The 22,974-nt window shown below is 48.8% G+C and overlaps 1 protein-coding gene across 1 annotated transcript in view; it reads right to left on the bottom strand.

Moving 5' to 3' along the window:
* Positions 1-631: 631 nt before the first annotated feature.
* gatm (glycine amidinotransferase (L-arginine:glycine amidinotransferase)) overlaps positions 632-22,974 on the bottom strand; it is a 68,180-nt gene continuing 45,837 nt past the window's right edge. The window contains exons 7-9 of the mRNA XM_087981230.1: positions 13,878-13,941; positions 8,784-8,900; positions 632-4,939 (exon numbers count right to left, since the gene is read on the bottom strand). Of these exons, the coding sequence (XP_087837356.1) occupies positions 4,827-4,939; positions 8,784-8,900; positions 13,878-13,941 (294 nt within the window). The 3' untranslated portion in view covers positions 632-4,826. The remainder of the gene's footprint in view (positions 4,940-8,783; positions 8,901-13,877; positions 13,942-22,974) is intronic.

Below are 22,974 nucleotides of genomic sequence, written 5' to 3'. Positions count from 1 at the left end.
GTTTCACAACATCCCTTCGATTGGAGGCAGACCAAAATTGCGTGCAGTTTTCCAAAAGTGGCATAACCAATGTCCTGTACAGCCAAAGCGTGACCTCCCAACTCCTATATTTAATATTCTGACCGATAAAGGAAAGTATACCAAACGCCTTCTTCACTATCCTATCTATCTGCAACACTACTTTCAAGGAGCTATGAACCTGCACTCTTTGTTCAGCAACACTCCCTCGGACCTTACCATTAAGTGTATAAGTCCTGCTTTGATTTGCTTTCCCAAAATGCAGCACTTCGCATTTATCTGAATTAAACTCCATCTGCCACTCCTCAGCCCATTGGCCCATCTGGTCAAGATCCCACTGTAATCTGAGGTAACCTTCTTCGCTGTCCACTACACTCCAATTTTGGCGTCATCGGCAAAGTTACTAACTATAACTCCTCCGTTCACATCCAAATCATTTATATAAATGACGAAAAGTAGTGGACCCAGCTCTGATCCTATGGCACATCACTGGTCACATTCAAATTGAATTCCCACCAAATTCACCACGCCACAGAATTTGTGTAAACATTTGACTCTCAAACATAATGCCGAACTTCAGTCCATTCAAACAATTTAAACTCAACACCAGAAATAAGATGCAATTAAGCTTTTATTGAGAATAACAAATGAACTAAAAATCACTTACAATGTTCATAACATATTGCAGAAAAATACGAACAAACCATTGAACCATTGCATACTAAACCTCATCTTTACTGAGAGTATCAAATTTTCAACACAGTCATCTGTTTTAATGGAAGGAAATAGTGTTTGCAATATTGAGCTGCTAAATCCTATCATACAGTTCCAAGGAAACAGTGGCCTATGACGATTACCAGGAGGGAGGGAGGTCATCTGGGATTCAGACCATGGTGTAGTGGTTATGTCTGCTTCAAGAACAGAATTCCCAACTTCCACTAACGGAAGTTAGTCCCAAGAAGTGGGTATCAAATCAGTCTCTGAGACTGGCTCCTTTCTATATATGAAAATGTTCCAACAGCAAAATTCAAGAGGACCAAAAAAATGCAAAACCCCTACCAGCAAAAGTGGGCGAAGAAATGCTTACGTATTCTGAGAAAGGGTCATTGGACCCGAAACATTGAATTTGATTTCTCTCCACAGATGCTGCCAGATCTGCAGAGCTTTTCCAACACCTCCTGTTTTTGTTAAAGTGAAAAATCACACAACATCAGGTAATAGTTCAACAGGTTTATTTGGAAGCATTAGCTTTCAAGATACTGCCTCTTCATCAGGTGGTTGTGGAGCAGGACCACAAGACACAGAATTTATAACAAAAGGTTACAAAAAACTGCGCCATGTTCTTTGTGACCTGCAACACATTATCGATGAGGATGGGCACCTCACCAAGACCTTCCCCACACCTCCATTTCTCACCTGAAAACAACCACCAAACCTCAAACAGACCATTGTTCGCAGCAAACTGCCCAGCCTTCAGGACAATACTGACCACAACACCATACAACCCTGGCAAGAGAACCACTGCAAGACATGTCAGAGTGTCAACACGGCAACCGCCATTACACGTGAGGACACCACCCACCGGGTACGCAGCAGGTACTCATGTGATTCAGCCAACATTGTCTATCTCATTCGCTGCAGGCAAGGATGCCCTGAGGCATGGTACATTGGCGAGACCAAGCAGAGGCTATGACAATGGATGAATGGACACCATACAACAATCACCAGGCAAGAATGTTCCCTCCCTGTCAGGAACACTTCAGCGGTCCAGGACATTCAGCCTTGAACCTTCGGGTGACCAGCCTCCAAGGCGGACTTCAGGACAGGCAACAACGCGAACTGGCTGAGCAGAGGCTGATAGCCAAGTTCAGTACCATTGGAATGGCCTCAACTGGGACCTTGGGTTCATGTCACACAACAGGTGACCCCACTGCACTATTCACTCTCTCAACACACACACACACAAACATCTACATATTCACACACTCACGCAGACCCTCTCTCATATACAAGCTTTCTCTCATATGTACATACGTGCACCTGCCACACTCACACCCACACACACACCCTCTCACAGACTTACATCCCAACTCTCTCTCACACACACACATTCTGTCTTCTGCACACACACACATGTAAGTTTGTGGGGTGAATTTGTATTTGCAGAATTACATTTTATTTTGCTCACAAACTGCATAAATCCATTTAAGATTCTGTAAGTCCCACTTTACAAATAGAACCAGTCTGACTCAACATTGGGACACAGACAGACTTTAACCTCACACCTTTAATGCATTGTCTGAGCTGAGATGGCACCTATTGTTAGAAAAGCTGAAGCTATCTTGAGAATGTAACTTAAAAGGAGTTCTGGGATTTACATATTGAAGAACCGAAACTAGCATATCCCATTGTAAAAGATGAAAGAATTAATCTAAATTTGTTTAATAGATCATTACAGCTCCATGACACTGTAACCCTTTTGCTATAAATTCCATGTCTTATGGTTCTGTTCCACAACCACCTGAAGACCACGTGGTGCTTCGAAAGCTAATGCTTCCAAATAAACCTTTTGGACTATAACCTGGTGTTGTGTGATTTTTAACTTTGTACACCCCAGTCCAACACTGGTACCTCCAAATTATGTTTTTGTTAAGGAAGGGTTAATTCCAGTTCCTGAATAGCAAGCACTTTCCAAACAGTCAGACTGCAGCACCCTCCCCTGGACAAGTGTTTTTAAAGCCGTCTCTATTCTTCCGCTGTCTGGTCCAAGGATCAGTTTACAATAGTAAAATCCCTGAAGTAAACAGCTTTAAATCTGTGAATACCATCTTTTTTAAATGATTTCTAAACAGAAAACTACAGCACAACTTTTAGCTGCTGGCAGTGTTTGAGGGACAGTGCGGCAACCAGGTTCCAGGGTTCAACTGACTCCAGCATTCAAACAAAACCTAGAAGGGACATTTTGAGACCTAAAACAAAATATTTGAGGACAGAAATTATTGTTTTCGTATTCAAAAGACTCGTTAACTTTTAAAACGGCTTCACAAAAAGGAATCCCACGTGTGGCTGATTAAATATTATGCAAAGTATTAGCAATCATCTTGTGATCTTCAGCCAAGCACTGAGATGTCATTGTAAAGCAGCAATTACACAGATTTGCCCAGTCATTGTCCAGAAAGAGATGTGATTTGAGCACCAGCTGACACGGTGTGGGGTATGTGCCGACATTTACAAAATTTGGCAAATCATTTGCCTTGATTTGGCCGTCAAATTGAGACAAGAGACATTTTGTTTTTATATGGGTATTGTACAATTGCCAATTCAAACATCAAATACAAATATGGTCCTTAATAAAATTCCTGTCAATTTAACAAAAAATATAAAATGATCCAGTGTAGTAACTAGCCAAATTTCCAGTAATGAGAATGTCATGGGTAAAGGGAAGAGCAGGTATAGCCTGTCAATTACCCTGAAACAACTGCTGACTTTCACAGGGGAAGTTGCAATGCCAGTCTCATTAGAAGAAGAGGAAATGTTTGGAAGCTAGCCAGAGAACCTCTGTTGTAGATCACAAGGGAATTTTAACACGTTCTCTGAAAGGAAGAATAAATGATGAAAGGAAGCTTTAAGCAAAAAGGCATTGTTCAAAATAAACCTAGAATTCATGCATGTGCTTGACCAAAGTGATTCACCAGCTTGTGTAGGTGTTCAGGTCCGATTCCAGTTATCAAAGGAAAATGAAGAGGCCATTCCAGCCTTTAAACTTGTTCTGATATTATGTTAGATCAATTACTAACCTTGACTACCAACAATTTCTCCATATCCATCTTTTCTGGGGGAGCATTTAATTTCAACAACTGATCGATATGATTAGTTACAGTAGAAAGAATGGTAAAAGGCAATATTATTAAAAGGTTATAATTTTAAAGGGGGTGGAGGAACAAAGAGAGCTGGGAAGTATATTAACACCAAATTTGATGATAATAAGACAATTTGAGAGATTGTGGCATAAGTGTATGGGATCATTGGCTTTATTCATAGAGGCATGAAATACAAAAGCAAATGGCTGATATATTGTGTATAATTCCACACTTTAGGAAGGAGTTTGAGGCCTTGGGGAGAAAGCAATGGAGTTTTATTAAAATGGGTCCTGGGATGACAGACTTCAGATGAGAGAGAGGAGAAACTATAGACATTGCAGAAGGAGTAGTAATTCAAGAGAATACATTTAACATAGGTGGCAAAAGAACCAGAGGTGAATTGAGGAAGAAGACTTTACACAGTGAGTTGTTTTCATCTACAACTCACAGTCTATAAATTGCAGAGGAAGGATATTCAGCAACAGATCTACCAAAGGAATTGATAAATATTTGAAGGACATAATGGTCAGGGTAGTGGAGGAAAAGTATGGGAGTGAGGAACTGTCTTGTTCTTACAAATATTAGACATAGGCACAATGGAGCAAATGGCCTTGGTGCTGTCTCAGTATAAAACCCAACCCTTTTGTGTGAAGTGTTTGCTGGCATTACCCCCAATGGCTGAGCTCAAAGTTTGAAATAATTCACATGTTTAAGATTCCCCAAAGCAGAATTTTACTCTATCTGCTCTATCACATCCTTCAATTTTATTAATCACCTTAATTTATCTCCTACCATTAAGTAAATAGAAGTCTAGTCTATGAAACCTATTTTGCCCGAACACCGTATTTAACAAACAAAATTTTCATCTCTTTGTATTCCAGGCCCCTGAAATAAAGATCAATTTTTCATTAGCCTTTTAATTATTAATGACATGATCCCCTACAATACTCAGTCAAAATACGATTGGAGAGTGCCATGGCGACGAATGTCACATGTCCAGCAATGGAAGCCTCCCCCCAACGAATTTGCATGGCGGATGGCGACTTTAATTGTTGCAATTCCTGGAGAAGGAAAACAAGAAAAAAATTGAATTAATAGTAGACTAGTTACTTGATAACCCCAATGTGGTCTTACAATAGTGGTAATATGATTTACTGAGCTGTAATTCTCACACCAAAATCTGAAGACCCATGAGGACAGGACCCATTGCTTCAATGGTATGATCTGGTAGGTAGGAGCTTGGGAAGCAGGAACACAGTAACAGGGCCTGATGCACTCATATGGAGATTGGTAAGCAATCATCGGGAAGTTCTGGCACCAAGGTTGTTCCAAAAGCAGAAAAATAACAAATAACCAGAGCCTTGATTAAGAACCCCAAAAGAAAAGACAAAGAGCTGTCAGAGGCAATGTGAATTGATTAAATAAGCAGGGAAGGAAGGAGTCCTCACGTTAGCACATTAAGACTCTAGAATGTCAAAACTTCTGCACCTTGTTCACCAAGTACAGCAGCTGGGCCTCAGATTAAAGTTATTGTCTGCATTACTGGTTGTGTCCTGATGTCAGAAGTATGACCTGCTGGTAGCAGGTTAGTCAAACAGCAGCAAAGGCAGAGAGTGTGCAACAACCCAAAACACACCAGCTGTGAAATGTATGGGTGAACAGTGGAGAATTACACCTAATGGATGCCAATGTTCCCAACATTGAGCCTAACTCTACTCCAGGAGTGGTGATGAGGTGAAATTTTCAACAAACACATTGCTGAACCTATCTTGCTCCTTTCAAATGAAAAATGATTAAATTTTCATGTTTCCAATCGCATCAATGCTCACTCCACCCTGCAGTCCTGGTAGAATTTAATGTAAATCCTTTTAAGAAGCCATCAAGAACTTTACATTCAACAATATAAATTTGTAAAGAATTTGTAAGATTATAATTTAGATGAGGTTTCGAAAAACACTAAGCCATTTGAAAAGTGAACCTTTAACTGTAAAAATAACAAATACATTTACAGAACAGACATTAAGGAAGATACCATTGAATCCCTACAGTATGCAAGCAGGCCATTTAGCCCATCGAGTCCACACTGACCCTCTGAAGAGCATCCCACCCAGACCCACCCCTCAACCCTTCATAAAACGGAGTAACTAAAATCAGTTTGATTTATGTTCATCATTCTGTAGTCTTAACATTCATGTGGCCATTCAATTCCTGACTCAAATTGGTTTTTCTGGAAGGAGAGATGAGTCTGATTAGCTAACTGACTAAAGGCAAAGCTACAAATCACACAACAACAGGTTATAGTCCAACAGGTTTAATTGGAAGCACTAGCTTTCGGAGAGACGCTCCTTCATCAGGTGGTTGTGGAGTATAACTTTGTAAGACACGGAATTTATAGCAAAAGTTTACAGTGTGATGTAACTGAAATTACACATTGAAAAATACTTTGATTGTTAAGTCTCTCATCTGTTAGAATGACCATGATAGTTTCACTTTTTTCATATATAAGTCACAAAACTTTTTTTAAGACTCTGTTAACTCACTTTTAGATTAGAATCAGTCTAAGCATTATGGCACAGACAGGGAACACAGGGGGCAAACACCTCCAACATCTCAACATCTTATCTGCACTGACACCAATTGTTATAGTTAACCTAAGAATGGAACTTTTATAAAAGGTTTTGTGATTTACATACGAAAGAAGTGAAACTAACATGGTCATTCTAACAGATGAGAGACTCATCAAACAATCAAGGTATTTTTCACTGTATAATTTCAGTTACATCACACTGTAAACCTATGCAGTCCACAACCACCTGACGAAGGAGCAACGCTCCAAAAGCTAGTGCTTCCAATTAAACCTGTTGGACTATAACCTGGTGTTGTGTGATTTTTAACTTTGTACACCCCAGTCCAACACCAGCTTCAGCCTGAGCTCAGTGCATCGTGCAATCTAATCAATTGAGTTGAATGGTAACAATACTCAAGATAGATTCCCAGGCTTTAACACAAAAGGATTATTTTCTTTAAAAGTGAATTCTAAGGAATTAAAAAAATTTAAAGAAATTGAATTGATGAGGAAAGTAAAAAATTGAGTTTTGGATTTTTTCAGAAAAACACAATCAACAACTTGGATGAGGCAATCAAGTATAATATTTCCAAGTTTACTGATGACACAAAATTAGGATTGTGAATGATGACGAGGAAGTAGGATTTCTGGGTGATTTTACTGAGTGAGTGGATAAGTCTTAAGTTGTTCACTTCTTTTGGAAAATCAGAATGGCAGAGTATTATTTCATTGGTGATAGATTGGGGAATGTTGGGAGTTGGTTGCCCTTATGTACCAGACATTGAAAGCAAGTATGCAGGAGAAAGCAGTTAGGGGAGAATGGCATGCTGGCCTTTCTTTGCAAGAGAGTTTGAGCAAAGAAGTCTTACTGCAGCTGTACAAGGCCTTGGTGAGACCACATTCAGAGTACTACTTGCAGCTTTGGTCTCCTTAACCTATGAAAAGACATACTTGCCATAGAAGGAGTGCAATGAAGTTTCACCAGAGTGATTTCTGGGCTGGTGGATGAGAAGAGGTTGGGTCAACTGGAGTAGATTTCCTCGAGTTTAGAAGAATGAGAAGGGATCTTATTGAATCAAACAAAATTCCGACAGGGTTGGACAAACTGGGTGCAAGGATGATGTTTCCCTGGTGGGGGCAGTCACAGACTCAGGATACATTTTGGACCAAGATGTGGAGAAGTTTCTTCCCTTGGATGAATTCCCTACCAAAGAAATCTGTGGAGGCCAAGAAACTGAGTGTAATTCAGAACAACATAGATTTCTATAAGCTAAAAGTGTAAACTGGTATGGGGAATGTGGCAGCAGGAGTAAGGTGTTCAAATAAAGAATCAGGCATGATTGAGTTGAATTGTGGAGTGGGTTGACTTGCCTTCTCTTATTTTTGACTTTTTTTTCTACGTTTCTAGAACTTTGTGAAGTATTGGACTACCTTTTTTAAAAATGTATTCACAGGATTTGGACATCACTATCAAGGACAGTAATTACTGTTCATCCCTAATTCCCTGAGAAAGTGGTGAGCCATATTTTAGTTGTGTCGTTTGCTCAACCACTTCAGAGGCTCAGTCAGAATCAGAGTCAGAGTCATAGAGTCAATCACAGGAATCCAGACAGAGTAAGAACAGCAAATTTTCTTCCTTAGTGAACATTAGCAAACTAGATGGGTTTTCATGATAGTGCAGTAGTTTCATGGTTATCAATGTTGATACTAGTTTTAGTTTATTCAAAATTAATAATAAGTAGTAATTTTAAAAATTAAAAATAATGTTTGATTTTTAACCATGTTTCACGTATTGTCGCTCTCTCTTACTCTAGATTGCCTGTGGATTGTTCCCAATATTCAGCTCTTTCATGTGTACTTTCTTATTGTCTAACAAGCAGCAAGTAAAAAAGCATTAGTTTGAGTTAGCACTATCCAAGAAAAGAAAGGTTAATGATCACAGTCAGTTGGTCTAACAACAGTAGAACAGAGCAACATGACTGATTGAGATGGAGTACAATGACCCAAGCTCATGTTCTGAGTGCACATGAAAGGAGAACTATTAATAAGGAGTGAGCTGCAGGCTGTAATCACACTGAGTAAAGTTAGGATAGCACATTAACTCCTCTACCCACGAAAGTGTGCCAGGCAATATGGCACAGGACTCTGCAAACAGACTGGAAAATGTGGCCATGTAAAATAATCAATAGTTCAAAAATACCAATTTTCCAGAAGTCAGTGAAGGAGATTTAGTGTTCCTGATACTGACAGCAATGCAGAAGGTTCCTTGTCAAAACAGTGCAGCTGAAGGCAGTGTGTTATAATCAAAGAAATACAAGTCATTGTGATTCATGAACTACCTAGTTTCTCAAACATCTTTTGAATTGTTGTCTCTTCCTTTTCAACCATCACTCTCTTCTCATCCAACATCAGAACGTTCATGGATATCCATTTGGAAGACATCCACATAGGATGATCTGTGGAGAAACATGAGATAGAATTATCACAATCTCTCTTCAAACCATGGGTTTATGCCAATCTGTCCTCTTGGACAATGTTACAGATGTATTTGATAAACTGACCAGATAAATTGACCTTCAAGAAATTTCTAACTTTTTTTTAAAAATAGAGGCATGTTCTCTGTAACTTTTTCTGAGTTTTAAATCCAATTCCAGCCCCTAGTCCTCTCTCCTGATTGACAGCTCATCTCAAAGTGCAGCAGTCCGCTAGTTGGAAAATCACTTTCTCACCTCCTGTTGAAAATGATCATAGTCTCACTCTGCACTCATTCCATAGTCTCACTCTACACTCATTCCATAGTCTCACTCTACACTCATTCCATAGTCTCACTCTGCACTCATTCCATAGTCTCACTCTGCACTCATTCCATAGTCTCACTCTACACTCATTCCATAGTCTCACTCTACACTCATTCCATAGTCTCACTCTGCACTCATTCCATAGTCTCACTCTGCACTCATTCCATAGTCTCACTCTACACTCATTCCATAGTCTCACTCTGCACTCATTCCATAGTCTCACTCTGCACTCGTTCCATAGTCTCACTCTACACTCATTCCATAGTCTCACTCTGCATTCATTCCATTCCACTTGCATCTGACTGGAAAGGTGAATTCTCCCAGACTAATTCAGAATGACAACTATCAGAAAGCTTCATTAAAAATGAAGAAAGTAATGATATTTTTGCCTAATGGACATAGCCATAACTCTTTAAATTCATCCATCACTCCTTTGTAAACAAACCTTAACTTCTGCTTATTGGTCCCCCACTCACCACCAAACAATACCTTCCAGTCCCAGTGGCCATGTGATGGGATACTTACAGGAGCAGGAATAGGCCACTTGGCCCTTCGACCCTTCTCAATCACTCAATTAAATCATACCTTCTCTTCTACCTCATTTTCCTATATTATCCCCATACCCCTGAATATTTTTAAATAATTATCCATCTTGGTGCTCTCTAGAAGAGCCTGGATCACAGATGCCAGTCTAAAGGCTATTCAATTCACTCCATGTGATACCAAGAAATGGCTATGGGCTCTGACAACATGTGTGATGGAATACTCCCCCCTTGCCGAGATGGTGCACCTCCAATACCATCTCGGCAAGGGGGGAGTATTCCATCACACATGTTGTCAGAGCCCATAGCCATTTCTTGGTATCACATGGAGTGAATTGCCACTGTCGGCCCAAGCCTGGATATTGCCCAGATTGTGTTGCATTTAAGCATGGACTGCTTCAGTATCTGAGGAGTCACAAAAGGTTCAGACCACTATGCAATCATTGGCAAACATCCTCACTTCTGACCTTATGACAGAGGGAAGGTTATTGATAAAACAGCTGAAGATTGTTGGGCCTAGGACACTACCATGAGGGACTCCTGCAGAGATGTCCTGGAGCTGAGATGACTGACCCTCCACAATCACCGTGGGCGGCACGGTGGCACAGTGATTAGCCCTGCTGCCTCACAGCGCCAGAGACCCGGGTTCAATTCCCGCCTCAGGTGACTGACTGTGTGGAGTTTGCACGTTCTCCCCGTGTCTGCGTGGGTTTCCTCCGGGTGCTCCGGTTTCCTCCCACAGTCCAAAGATGTGCAGGTCAGGTGAACTGGCCATACTAAATTACCCGTAGTGTTAGGTAAGGGGTAAATGTAGGGGTATGGGTGGGTTCGCTTCAGCGGGTCGGTGTGGACTTGTTGGGCCGAAGGGCCTGTTTCCACACTGTAATGTAATCTGTAATCTGTAATAATACACTCAAGAAGCTTAACACCATCCAGGACAAAACAGCATGGCTTGATTGGCACCATATCCACAAACGTTCACTTTCACTATAATGAGAGCAATGTACAACAAATGCAAGACGTATTACAATAACTCACTAAAGCTCCATGAACAGCACTTTGCAAACCTGTAACCACCTGCCTCTACCATGCACTATATACACTGGAAGGCAATCACCAGCAAGTACCTCTCCGAGCCACACAACACCCTCACCTGGAACTGTATCACAGCACCATCAATGTTGCAAAGGAAGATGATTGTGGAGGGTCAGTCATCTCAGCTCCAGGACATCTCTGCAGGAGTCCCTCATGGTAGTGTCCTAGGCCCAACAATCTTCAGCTGTTTTATCAATAACCTTCCCTCTGTCATAAGGTCAGAAGTGAGGATGTTTGCCAATGATTGCATAGTGGTCTGAACCTTTTGTGACTCCTCAGATACTGAAGCAGTCCATGCTTAAATGCAACACAATCTGGGCAATATCCAGGCTTGGGCCGACAGTGGCAAGTAACATTTGCGCCACACAAATGCTAGACAATGACTGTCACCAATAAGAGACACTCTAACCACTGCCCCTTGACATTCAATAGTATTACCATCACTGCATCCCCCACTGTCAACATCCTTGGAGTTACCATTGACCAGAAACTCAACTAGACTCACCATATAAACACAGTTGCTACAAGAGCAGGTCAGACACTAGGGATATTGCGGCAAGTAACTCACCTCCTGACACCCCAAAGTCTATCCACCATCTACAAGGCACAAGTCAGGAGTGTGCTGGGATACTCCCCACTTGCCCTGGATGGGGGCAACTCCAACAACACTTAAGCCTGACACCATCCAGGACCTGATCAGGTGTACCCGAGGACTCTGTGGGAAACTAGAGAAGTGATTGCTGGGCCTTTTGCTGAGATATTTGTATCATCGATAGTCACAGGTGAGGTGCCGGAAGACTGGAAGCTAATGTGGTGCCACTGTTTAAGGAGGGTGGTAAGAACAAGCCAGGGAACTATAGACCAGTGAGCCTGACCTCGGTGGTGGGCAAGTTGTTGGAGGGAATCTTGAGGGACAGGATGGACATGTATTTGGAAAGGCAAGGACTGATTAGGGACAGTCAACATGGCTTTGTGCATGGGAAATCATGTCTCACAAACTTGATTGAGTTTTTTGAAGAAGTAACAAAGAGGATTAATGAGGGCAGAGTGATAGATGTGATCTATATGGACTTCAGGAAGGCGTTCGACAAGGTTCCCCATGGGAAATTGGTTAGCCAGGTTAGATCTTATGGGATACAGGGAGAACTAGCCATTTGGATACAGAACTGGCTCAAAGGTAGAAGACAGAGGGTGGTGGTGGAGGGTTGTTTTTCAGACTGGAGGCCTGTGACCAGTGGAGTGCCACAAGGATTGGTGCTGGGTCCTCTACTTTTTGTCATTTACATAAATGATTTGGATGCGAGCATAAGAGGTACAGTTAGTAAGTTTGCAGATGACACCAAAATTGGAGGTGTAGTGGACAGCGAAGAGGGTTACCTCAGATTACAACAGGATCTGGACCAGATGGGCCAATGGGCTGAGAAGTGGCAGATGGAGTTTAATTCAGATAAATGTGAGGTGCTGCATTTTGGGAAAGCAAATCTTAGCAGGACTTATACACTTAATGGCCAGGTCCGAGGGAGTGTTGCTGAACAAAGAGACCTTGGAGTACAGGTTCATAGCTCCTTGAAAGTGGAGTCGCAAGTAGATAGGATAGTGAAGGTGGTGTTTGGTATGCTTTCCTTTATTGGTCAGAATATTGAGTACAGGAGTTGGGAGGTCATGTTGTGGCTGTACAGGACATTGGTTAGGCCACTGTTGGAATATTGCGTGCAATTCTGGTCTCCTTCCTATCGGAAAGATGTTGTGAAACTTGTAAGGGTCCATAAAAGATTTACAAAGATGTTGCCAGGGTTGGAGGATTTGAGCTACAGGGAGAGGCTGAACAGGCTGGGGCTGTTTTCCCTGGAGTGTCGGAGGCTGAGGGGTGAACTTATAGAGGTTTACAAAATTATGAGGGGCATGGATAGGGTTAATAGGCAAAGTCTTTTCCCTGGGGTCAGGGAGTCCAGAACTAGAGGGCATAGGTTTACGGTGAGAGGGGAAAGATATAAAAGACACCTACAGGGCAACGTTTTCACACAGAGGGTGGTACGTATATGGAATGAGCTGCCAGAAGAAGTGGTGGAGGCTGGTACAATTGCAATATTTAAGAGGCATTTGGATGGGTATATGGATAGAAAGGATTTGGAGGGATATGGGCCGTGTGTTGGCAGGTGGGATTAGATTGGGTTGGGATATCTGGTCGGCATGGACGGGTTGGACCGAAGGGTCTGTTTCCATGCTGTACAACTCTATGACTCTCCAGGACAAAGCAACCCATTTGATTGGCACCACATCTACAAACGTTCAATCCCTCTATCACCGGCATTCAGTAGCAGCAGTGTGTACTATCTACAGGATGCACTGCAGAAATTCACCAAAGATCCTTAGACAGCACCTTCCAAACCCACAACCACTTCCAACTAGAAGGACAAGGGCAGCAGGTACTTGGGAATACCACCACCTGCCAGTTCCCCACCAAGCCACTCACCACCCTGACTTGGGAATATACTGGTGTTCCTTCACAGTCGGTGGGTCAAAATCCTGGAATTCCCTCCCTATCGGCATTGTGAATCAACCCACAGCAAGTGGACGGCAGCTGTTCCAGAAGGCATGTTACCACCACCTTCTCAAGGGCAAATAAGAATGAGCTTTCAATGCTGACCAGCCAGCAACGCCCAAGTCCCACAAATGAATGAATCCACCCCCCCGCCCGCCCCGCAACAACCAGCCCTGAGGGTAAAAAATACTGTGTGGTCTTTAATGCTTCAGGAAGATGCCTCGCCATCACCTTCTCAAACACCTTTCAGCAATTTGGGGTAAATGACGTCAGGAATACATTCACAGAAAGGTGACTGCAGTGTTCCACATCACAAAGAGTGAACCCAGCTGTCCCAAAGTAATTTGTTAAGGCAACATGATCCCACCACATTAGTCAGTCAGTCAGTCAGTCAGGAGGGTGCGATGCTGGTGTTTTTTCCTCCAGGATTGACTACAGAAGACCGTTTGCGTTTACCATCAGGGATGAGAGGAGTCGGTGGGTAAACGATTGTCCAACCAGCTTTCTTGAAAATCTCGATCTGCAGGGGAAAAGGAACAGAGTCAGGTCATGGTTATGCCCTTGATCAATTGCCAGCCTTCTCCCAGTACGTCTCTATGAAGGCACAGACTGTTATTGGGATGTATTTCAGCTGCCCCCTCAAACATCCCTCAATGCCTATTATTGATGTAAAATGAAAGACCAGTCAGCAGTCTCCAGCAGAACTTTTGACGATCTAATCAGTCAGAGCTACAAAAAAAAGGGCAGCGTGGTGGCTTAGTGGTTAGCACTGCTGCCTCAAAGCGCCAGGGGGGAGGGGCAGAGTGCTGTAAAACGTCAGGCCCTGGGGGGACAGAGTGCTGTAAAACCTCAGGGCCCGGGGGGCAGAGTGCTGTAAAACCTCAGGGCCTGGGGGGACAGAGTGCTGTAAAACCTCAAGCCCTGGGTGGACAGAGTGCTGTAAAACCTCAGGTCCCGGGGGGCAGAGTGCTGTAAAACCTCAGGCCCTGGGGGGTGCAGAGTGCAGTAAAACCTCAGGGCCGGGGAGACAGAGTGCTGTTAAACCTCAGGGCCCTGGGGGACAGAGTACTGTAAAACCTCAGGGCCTGGGGGAACAGAGAGCTATAAAAGCTCAGGGCCTGGGGAGACAGAGTGCTGTAAAACCTCAACCCCGGGGGGGACAGAGTGCTGTAAAACCTCAGGCCCCTGGGGGACAGAGTGCTGTAAAACCTCAGCGCCCGGGGGGGGGGGGGGGGGAGGGGGACAGAGTGCTGTAAGACCTTAGGGCCCGGGGAAAAGAGTGCTGTAAAACCTTAGGGCCCAACAGGGGACAGCGTGCTGTAAAATCTTAGGGCCAGGGGGGACAGACTGCTGTAAAACCTCAGGGACCGGGGGGACAGAGTGCTGTAAAATCTCAGGGCCTGGGGGACAGAGTGCTGTAAAACCTCAGGGCTTGGGGGGTCAGAGTGCTGTAAAACCTCAGGGCCCGGAGAAAAGAGTGCTGTAAAATCTCAGGGTCAGGGGGGACAGCGTGCTGTAAAATCTCAGGGTCCGGGGGGACAGAGTGCTGTAAAACCTAGGGCCCGGAGGACAGAGTGCTGTAAAATCTCAGGGTCCGGGGGGACAGAGTGCTGTAAAATCTCAGGGCCGGGGGGACAGAGTGCTGTAAAACCTCAGGGCCCGGGGGGACAGAGTGCAGTAACATATCAGGGCCCGGTGGCACAGGGTGCTGTAAAACCTCAGGGCCAAGGGGGACAGAGTGGTGTAAAACCTCAGGGCCTGGGGGGGAGGGGGACAGAGTGCTGTAAGACCTTAGGGCCCGGGGAAAAGAGTGCTGTAAAACCTTAGGGCCCGACGGGGGACAGCGTGCTGTAAAATCTTAGGGCCCGGGGGAACAGAGTGGTGTAAAACCTCAGGCCCGGGGGGACAGAGTGCTGTAAACCCTCAGGGCCCGGGGGGACAGGGTGCTGTAAAACATCAAGGCCCGGGAGGACAGAGTGCTGGACAATCTCAGGGCCCGGGGGGACAGAGTGCTGTAAAATCTCAGGGCCTGGGGAGACAGAGTGCTGTAAAACCTCAGGGCTCGGGGGGACAGAGTGCTGTAAAACCTCAGGGCCTGAGGGTGGACAGCGTGCTGTAAAATCTCAGGGCCCGGGGGGACAGAGTGCTGCAAAATCTCAGGGCCCGGGGGGACAGAGTGCTGTAAACCCTCAGGGCCCGGGGGGACAGGGTGCTGTACATCAAGGCCCGGGAGGACAGAGTGCTGGACAATCTCAGGGCCCGGGGGGACAGAGTGCTGTAAAATCTCAGGGCCTGGGGAGACAGAGTGCTGTAAAACCTCAGGGCCGGGGGGACAGAGTGCTGTAAAACCTCAGGGCCTGATGGTGGACAGCGTGCTGTAAAATCTCAGGGCCCGGGGGGACAGAGTGCTGTAAAATCTCAGGGCCAGGGGGGACAGAGTGCTGTAAAACCTCAGGGCCCAGGGGGACAGAGTGCTGTAAAATCTCAGGGCCCGGGGGGACAGAGTGCTGTAAAACCTCAGGGCCCAGAGGGACAGAGTGCTGTAAAATCTCAGGGCGCGGGGGCACAGGGTGCTGGAAAACCTCAGGGCCAAGGGGGACAGAGTGCTGTAAAACCTCAGGGCCCGGGGGTGAGGGGGACAGAGTGCTGTAAGACCTTAGGGCCCGGGGGACAGAGTGCTGTAAAAACTCAGGGCCCGGGGGAGAGGGGGACAGAGTGCTGTAAGACCTGAGGGCCCGACGGGGGACAGAGTGCTGTAAAATCTCAGGGCCCAGGGGGACAGAGTGCTGTAAAACCTCAGAGCCCGACGGGGGACAGCGTGTTGTAAACTCTCAAGGCCCTGGGGGGACAGAGTGCTGGAAAACCTCAGGGCTCGGGGGGACAGAGTGCTGTAAAACTTCAGGGCCCGGGGGGACAGAGTGCTGTAAAACCACAGGGCCCGGGGGGACAGAGTGCTGTAAAACCTCAGGGCCCGGGGGGACAGAGTGCTGTAAAACCTCAGGGCCTGGGGGGACAGAGTGCTGTAAAATCTCAGAGTCCGGGGGGACAGAGTGCTGTAAAATCTCAGAGTCCGGGGGGACAGAGTGCTGTAAACCCTCAGGGTCCGGGGAAAAGAGTGCTGTAAATCCTCAGGGCCCGATGAAAAGAGTGCTGTAAAACCTTAGGGCCCGACGGGGGACAGCATGCTGTAAAATCTTAGGGCCCGGGGGAACAGAGTGCTGTAACATCTCAGGGCCAGGGGGGACAGAGTGCTGTAAAACCTCAGGGCCCAGGGGGACAGAGTGCTGTAAAATCTCAGGGCCAGGGGGGACAGAGTGCTGTAAAACCTCAGGGGCCAGGGGGACAGAGTGCTGTAAAATCTCAGGGCCCGGGGGGACAGAGTGCTGTAAAACCTCAGGGCCGTGGGGACAGAGTGCAGTAAAATATCAGGGCCCGGTGGCACAGGGTGCTGTAAAACCTCAGGGCCAAGGGGGACAGAGTGCTGTAAAACCTCAGGGCCTGGGGGGGAGGGGGACAGAGTGCTGTAAGACCTTAGGGCCCGGGGAAAAGAGTGCTGTAAAACCTTAGGGCCCGACGGGGGACAGCGTGCTGTAAAATCTTAGGGCCCGGGGGAACAGAGTGGTGTAAAACCTCAGGCCCGGGGGGACAGAGTGCTGTAAAACCTCAGCGCCCTGGGGAACAGAGTGCTGTAAAACCTCAGGGCTGTGGGGACAGAGTGCTGTAAAACCTCAGGGCCGGGAGTTCAGAGTGCTGTAAAACCTCAGGGCTCGTGGGGACAGAGTGCTGTAAAACCTCAGGGCCCGGGGAAAAGAGTGCTGTAAAACGTTAGGGCCCGACGGGGGACAGCGTGTTGTAAACTCTCAAGGCCCTGGGGGGACAGAGTGCTGGAAAACCTCAGGGCTCGGGGGGACAGAGTGCTGTAAAACCTCAGGGCCCGGGGAGATAGAGTGCTGTAAAACCTCAGGGCCTGGGGGGACAGAGTGCTGTAAAATCTCAGGGTCCGGGGGGACAGGGTGCTGTAAAACCTCAGGGCCAAGGGGGACAGAGTGCTGTAAAACCTCAGGGCCTGGGGGGGAGGGGGACAGAGTGCTGTAAGACCTTAGGGCCCGGGGAAAAGAGTGCTGTAAAACCTTAGGGCCCAACAGGGGACAGCGTGCTGTAAAATCTTAGGGCCAGGGGGGACAGACTGCTGTAAAACCTCAGGGCCCGGGGGGACAGAGTGCTGTAAAATCTCAGGGCCTGGGGGACAGAGTGCTGTAAAACCTCAGGGCTTGGGGGGTCAGAGTGCTGTAAAACCTCAGGGCCCGGAGAAAAGAGTGCTGTAAAATCTCAGGGTCAGGGGGGACAGCGTGCTGTAAAATCTCAGGGTCCGGGGGGACAGAGTGCTGTAAAACCTAGGGCCCGGAGGACAGAGTGCTGTAAAATCTCAGGGTCCGGGGGGACAGAGTGCTGTAAAATCTCAGGGCCGGGGGGACAGAGTGCTGTAAAACCTCAGGGCCCGGGGGGACAGAGTGCAGTAACATATCAGGGCCCGGTGGCACAGGGTGCTGTAAAACCTCAGGGCCAAGGGGGACAGAGTGGTGTAAAACCTCAGGGCCTGGGGGGGAGGGGGACAGAGTGCTGTAAGACCTTAGGGCCCGGGGAAAAGAGTGCTGTAAAACCTTAGGGCCCGACGGGGGACAGCGTGCTGTAAAATCTTAGGGCCCGGGGGAACAGAGTGGTGTAAAACCTCAGGCCCGGGGGGACAGAGTGCTGTAAACCCTCAGGGCCCGGGGGGACAGGGTGCTGTAAAACATCAAGGCCCGGGAGGACAGAGTGCTGGACAATCTCAGGGCCCGGGGGGACAGAGTGCTGTAAAATCTCAGGGCCTGGGGAGACAGAGTGCTGTAAAACCTCAGGGCTCGGGGGGACAGAGTGCTGTAAAACCTCAGGGCCTGAGGGTGGACAGCGTGCTGTAAAATCTCAGGGCCCGGGGGGACAGAGTGCTGTAAAACCTCAGGGCCCGGGGGGACAGAGTGCTGCAAAATCTCAGGGCCCGGGGGGACAGAGTGCTGTAAACCCTCAGGGCCCGGGGGGACAGAGTGCTGTAAACCCTCAGGGCCCGGGGGGACAGGGTGCTGTACATCAAGGCCCGGGAGGACAGAGTGCTGGACAATCTCAGGGCCCGGGGGGACAGAGTGCTGTAAAATCTCAGGGCCTGGGGAGACAGAGTGCTGTAAAACCTCAGGGCCGGGGGGACAGAGTGCTGTAAAACCTCAGGGCCTGATGGTGGACAGCGTGCTGTAAAATCTCAGGGCCCGGGGGGACAGAGTGCTGTAAAATCTCAGGGCCAGGGGGGACAGAGTGCTGTAAAACCTCAGGGCCCAGGGGGACAGAGTGCTGTAAAATCTCAGGGCCCGGGGGGACAGAGTGCTGTAAAACCTCAGGGCCCAGAGGGACAGAGTGCTGTAAAATCTCAGGGCGCGGGGGCACAGGGTGCTGGAAAACCTCAGGGCCAAGGGGGACAGAGTGCTGTAAAACCTCAGGGCCCGGGGGTGAGGGGGACAGAGTGCTGTAAGACCTTAGGGCCCGGGGGACAGAGTGCTGTAAAAACTCAGGGCCCGGGGGAGAGGGGGACAGAGTGCTGTAAGACCTGAGGGCCCGACGGGGGACAGAGTGCTGTAAAATCTCAGGGCCCAGGGGGACAGAGTGCTGTAAAACCTCAGAGCCCGACGGGGGACAGCGTGTTGTAAACTCTCAAGGCCCTGGGGGGACAGAGTGCTGGAAAACCTCAGGGCTCGGGGGGACAGAGTGCTGTAAAACTTCAGGGCCCGGGGGGACAGAGTGCTGTAAAACCACAGGGCCCGGGGGGACAGAGTGCTGTAAAACCTCAGGGCCCGGGGGGACAGAGTGCTGTAAAACCTCAGGGCCTGGGGGGACAGAGTGCTGTAAAATCTCAGAGTCCGGGGGGACAGAGTGCTGTAAAATCTCAGAGTCCGGGGGGACAGAGTGCTGTAAACCCTCAGGGTCCGGGGAAAAGAGTGCTGTAAATCCTCAGGGCCCGATGAAAAGAGTGCTGTAAAACCTTAGGGCCCGACGGGGGACAGCATGCTGTAAAATCTTAGGGCCCGGGGGAACAGAGTGCTGTAACATCTCAGGGCCAGGGGGGACAGAGTGCTGTAAAACCTCAGGGCCCAGGGGGACAGAGTGCTGTAAAATCTCAGGGCCAGGGGGGACAGAGTGCTGTAAAACCTCAGGGGCCAGGGGGACAGAGTGCTGTAAAATCTCAGGGCCCGGGGGGACAGAGTGCTGTAAAACCTCAGGGCCGTGGGGACAGAGTGCAGTAAAATATCAGGGCCCGGTGGCACAGGGTGCTGTAAAACCTCAGGGCCAAGGGGGACAGAGTGCTGTAAAACCTCAGGGCCTGGGGGGGAGGGGGACAGAGTGCTGTAAGACCTTAGGGCCCGGAGAAAAGAGTGCTGTAAAACCTTAGGGCCCGACGGGGGACAGCGTGCTGTAAAATCTTAGGGCCCGGGGGAACAGAGTGGTGTAAAACCTCAGGCCCGGGGGGACAGAGTGCTGTAAAACCTCAGCGCCCTGGGGAACAGAGTGCTGTAAAACCTCAGGGCTGTGGGGACAGAGTGCTGTAAAACCTCAGGGCCGGGAGTTCAGAGTGCTGTAAAACCTCAGGGCTCGTGGGGACAGAGTGCTGTAAAACCTCAGGGCCCGGGGAAAAGAGTGCTGTAAAACGTTAGGGCCCGACGGGGGACAGCGTGTTGTAAACTCTCAAGGCCCTGGGGGGACAGAGTGCTGGAAAACCTCAGGGCTCGGGGGGACAGAGTGCTGTAAAACCTCAGGGCCCGGGGAGATAGAGTGCTGTAAAACCTCAGGGCCTGGGGGGACAGAGTGCTGTAAAATCTCAGGGTCCGGGGGGACAGAGTGCTGTAAAATCTCAGGGCCGGGGGGACAGAGTGCTGTAAAATCTCAGGGCCCGGGGGAGAGGGGGACAGAGTGCTGTAAGACCTGAGGGCCCGGGGAAAAGAGTGCTGTAAAACCTTAGGGCCCGACGGGGGACAAGTGCTGTAAAATCTCAGGGCTCGGGGGGTACAGAGTGCTGTAAAACCTCAGGGCCCGGGGGGACAGAGTGCTGTAAAATCTCAGGGCCCGGGGGGACAGAGTGCTGTAAAACCTCAGGGCTCTAGGGGACAGAGTGCTGTAAAATCTCAGGGCCCTGGGGGACAGAGTGCTGTAAAACCGCAGGGCTCTAGGGGACAGAGTGCTGTAAAATCTCAGGGCCCGGGGGGACAGAGTGCTGTAAAACCTCAGGGCCTGGGGGACAGAGTGCTGTAAAACCTAGGGCCCGGGGGGAAGGAGTGCTGTAAAACCTCAGGGCCCTGGGGGACAGAGTGCTGTAAAACCTCAGGGCTCGGGGGAACAGAGTGCTGTAAAACCTCAGGGCCCTGGGGGACAGAGTGCTGTAAAACATCAGGGCCCGTGGGGACAGAGTGCTGTAAAATCTTAGGGCCCTGGAGGACAGAGTGCTGTAAAACCTCAGGGCTCGGGGGGACACAGTGCTGTAAAATCTCAGGGCTGGGGGGACAGAGTGCTGAAAAACCTCAGGGCTCGGGGAGACAGAGTGCTGCAAAACCTCAGAGCCCGGGGAAAAGAGTGCTGTAAAACCTTAGGGCCCGACGGGGGACAGCGTGTTGTAAAACCTTAGGGCCCTGGGGGACAGAGTGCAGTAAAATCTCAGGGCCGGGGGGGACAGAGTGCTGTAAAACCTCAGGGCTCGGGGGGACAGAGTGCTGTAAAACCTTAGGGCCCGATGGGGGACAGCGTGTTGTAAACTCTCAAGGCCCTGGAGGGACAGAGTGCTGGAAAACCTCAGGGCTCGGGGGGACAGAGTGCTGTAAAACTTCAGGGTCCGGGGGGACAGAGTGCTGTAAAACCACAGGGCCCGGGGGGACAGAGTGCTGTAAAACCTCAGGGCCTGGGGGGACAGAGTGCTGTAAAACATTAGGATCCGGGGGGACAGAGTGCTGTAAAATCTCAGAGTCCGGGGGGACAGAGAGCTGTAAACCCTCAGGGTCCGGGGAAAAGAGTGCTGTCAATCCTCAGGGCCCGATGAAAAGAGTGCTGTAAAACCTTAGGGCCCGACGGGGGACAGCATGCTGTAAAATCTTAGGGCCCGGGGGAACAGAGTGCTGTAAAATCTCAGGGCCAGGGGGGACAGAGTGCTGTAAAACCTCAGGGCCCAGGGGGACAGAGTGCTGTAAAATCTCAGGGCCCGGGGGGACAGAGTGCTGTAAAACCTCAGGGCCCGGAGGGACAGAGTGCTGTAAAATCTCAGGGCGCGGGGGCACAGGGTGCTGGAAAACCTCAGGGCCAAGGGGGACAGAGTGCTGTAAAACCTCAGGGCCCGGGGGTGAGGGGGACAGAGTGCTGTAAGACCTTAGGGCCCGGGGGACAGAGTGCTGTAAAAACTCAGGGCCCGGGGGAGAGGGGGACAGAGTGCTGTAAGACCTGAGGGCCCGACGGGGGACAGAGTGCTGTAAAATCTCAGGGCCCAGGGGGACAGAGTGCTGTAAAACCTCAGAGCCCGGGGGGACAGAGTGCTGTAAAACCTCAGGGTTCGGGGGGACAGAGTGCTGTAAAATTTCAGGGCCCGGGCGGACAGAGTGCTGTAAAAACTCAGGGCCCGGGGGAGAGGGGGACAGAGTGCTGTAAGACCTGAGGGCCCGACGGGGGACAGAGTGCTGTAAAAACTCAGGGTCCTGGGGGACATAGTGCTGTAAAACCTCAGGGCCCGGGGGGACAGTGTGCTGTAACACCTCAGGGCCAGGGAGGACAGAGTGCTGTAAAATCTCAGGGCCCGGGGGGACAGAGTGCTGTAAAATCTCAGGGCCCTGGGGGACAGAGTGCTGTAAAACCTCAGGGCTCGGGGGGACAGAGTGCTGTAAAATCTCAGGGCCCTGTGGGACAGAGTGCTGTAAAACCTCAGGGCTCGGGGAGACAGAGTGCTGTAAAACCTCAGGGCCCGGGGAAAAGAGTGCTGTAAATCCTCAGGGCCCGATGAAAAGAGTGCTGTAAAACCATAGGGCCCGACGGGGGACAGCGTGCTGTAAAATCTTAGGGCCCGGGGGGACAGAGTGCTGTAAAACCTCAGGGCCCGGAGGGACAGAGTGCTGTAAAATCTCAGGGCGCGGGGGCACAGGGTGCTGGAAAACCTCAGGGCCAAGGGGGACAGAGTGCTGTAAAACCTCAGGGCCCGGGGGTGAGGGGGACAGAGTGCTGTAACACCTTGGGCCCGTGGGGACAGAGTGCTGTAAAACCTCAGGGCCCGGGGGGACAGTGTGCTGTAACACCTCAGGGCCAGGGAGGACAGAGTGCTGTAAAATCTCAGGGCCCAGGGGGACAGAGTGCTGTAAACTCTCAGGGCCCTAGGGACAGAGTGCTGTAAAACCTCAGGGCCCGGGGGGACAGAGTGCTGTAAAACCTCAGAGCTCGGGGGAACAGAGTGCTGTAAAACCTCAGGGCCCTGGGGGACAGAGTGCTGTAAAACCTCAGGGCCCTG

The sequence above is a fragment of the Chiloscyllium plagiosum genome, unplaced genomic scaffold, assembly GCF_037043375.1.
Source record: "Chiloscyllium plagiosum isolate Xiang-an unplaced genomic scaffold, Cpla_swu_hap1 HiC_scaffold_39, whole genome shotgun sequence".
NCBI classification, from domain to species: Eukaryota; Metazoa; Chordata; class Chondrichthyes; order Orectolobiformes; family Hemiscylliidae; genus Chiloscyllium; species Chiloscyllium plagiosum.
The sequence above is the reverse complement of the archived record's forward strand: the minus strand, read 5'-3'. Positions and strand labels throughout refer to the sequence as shown.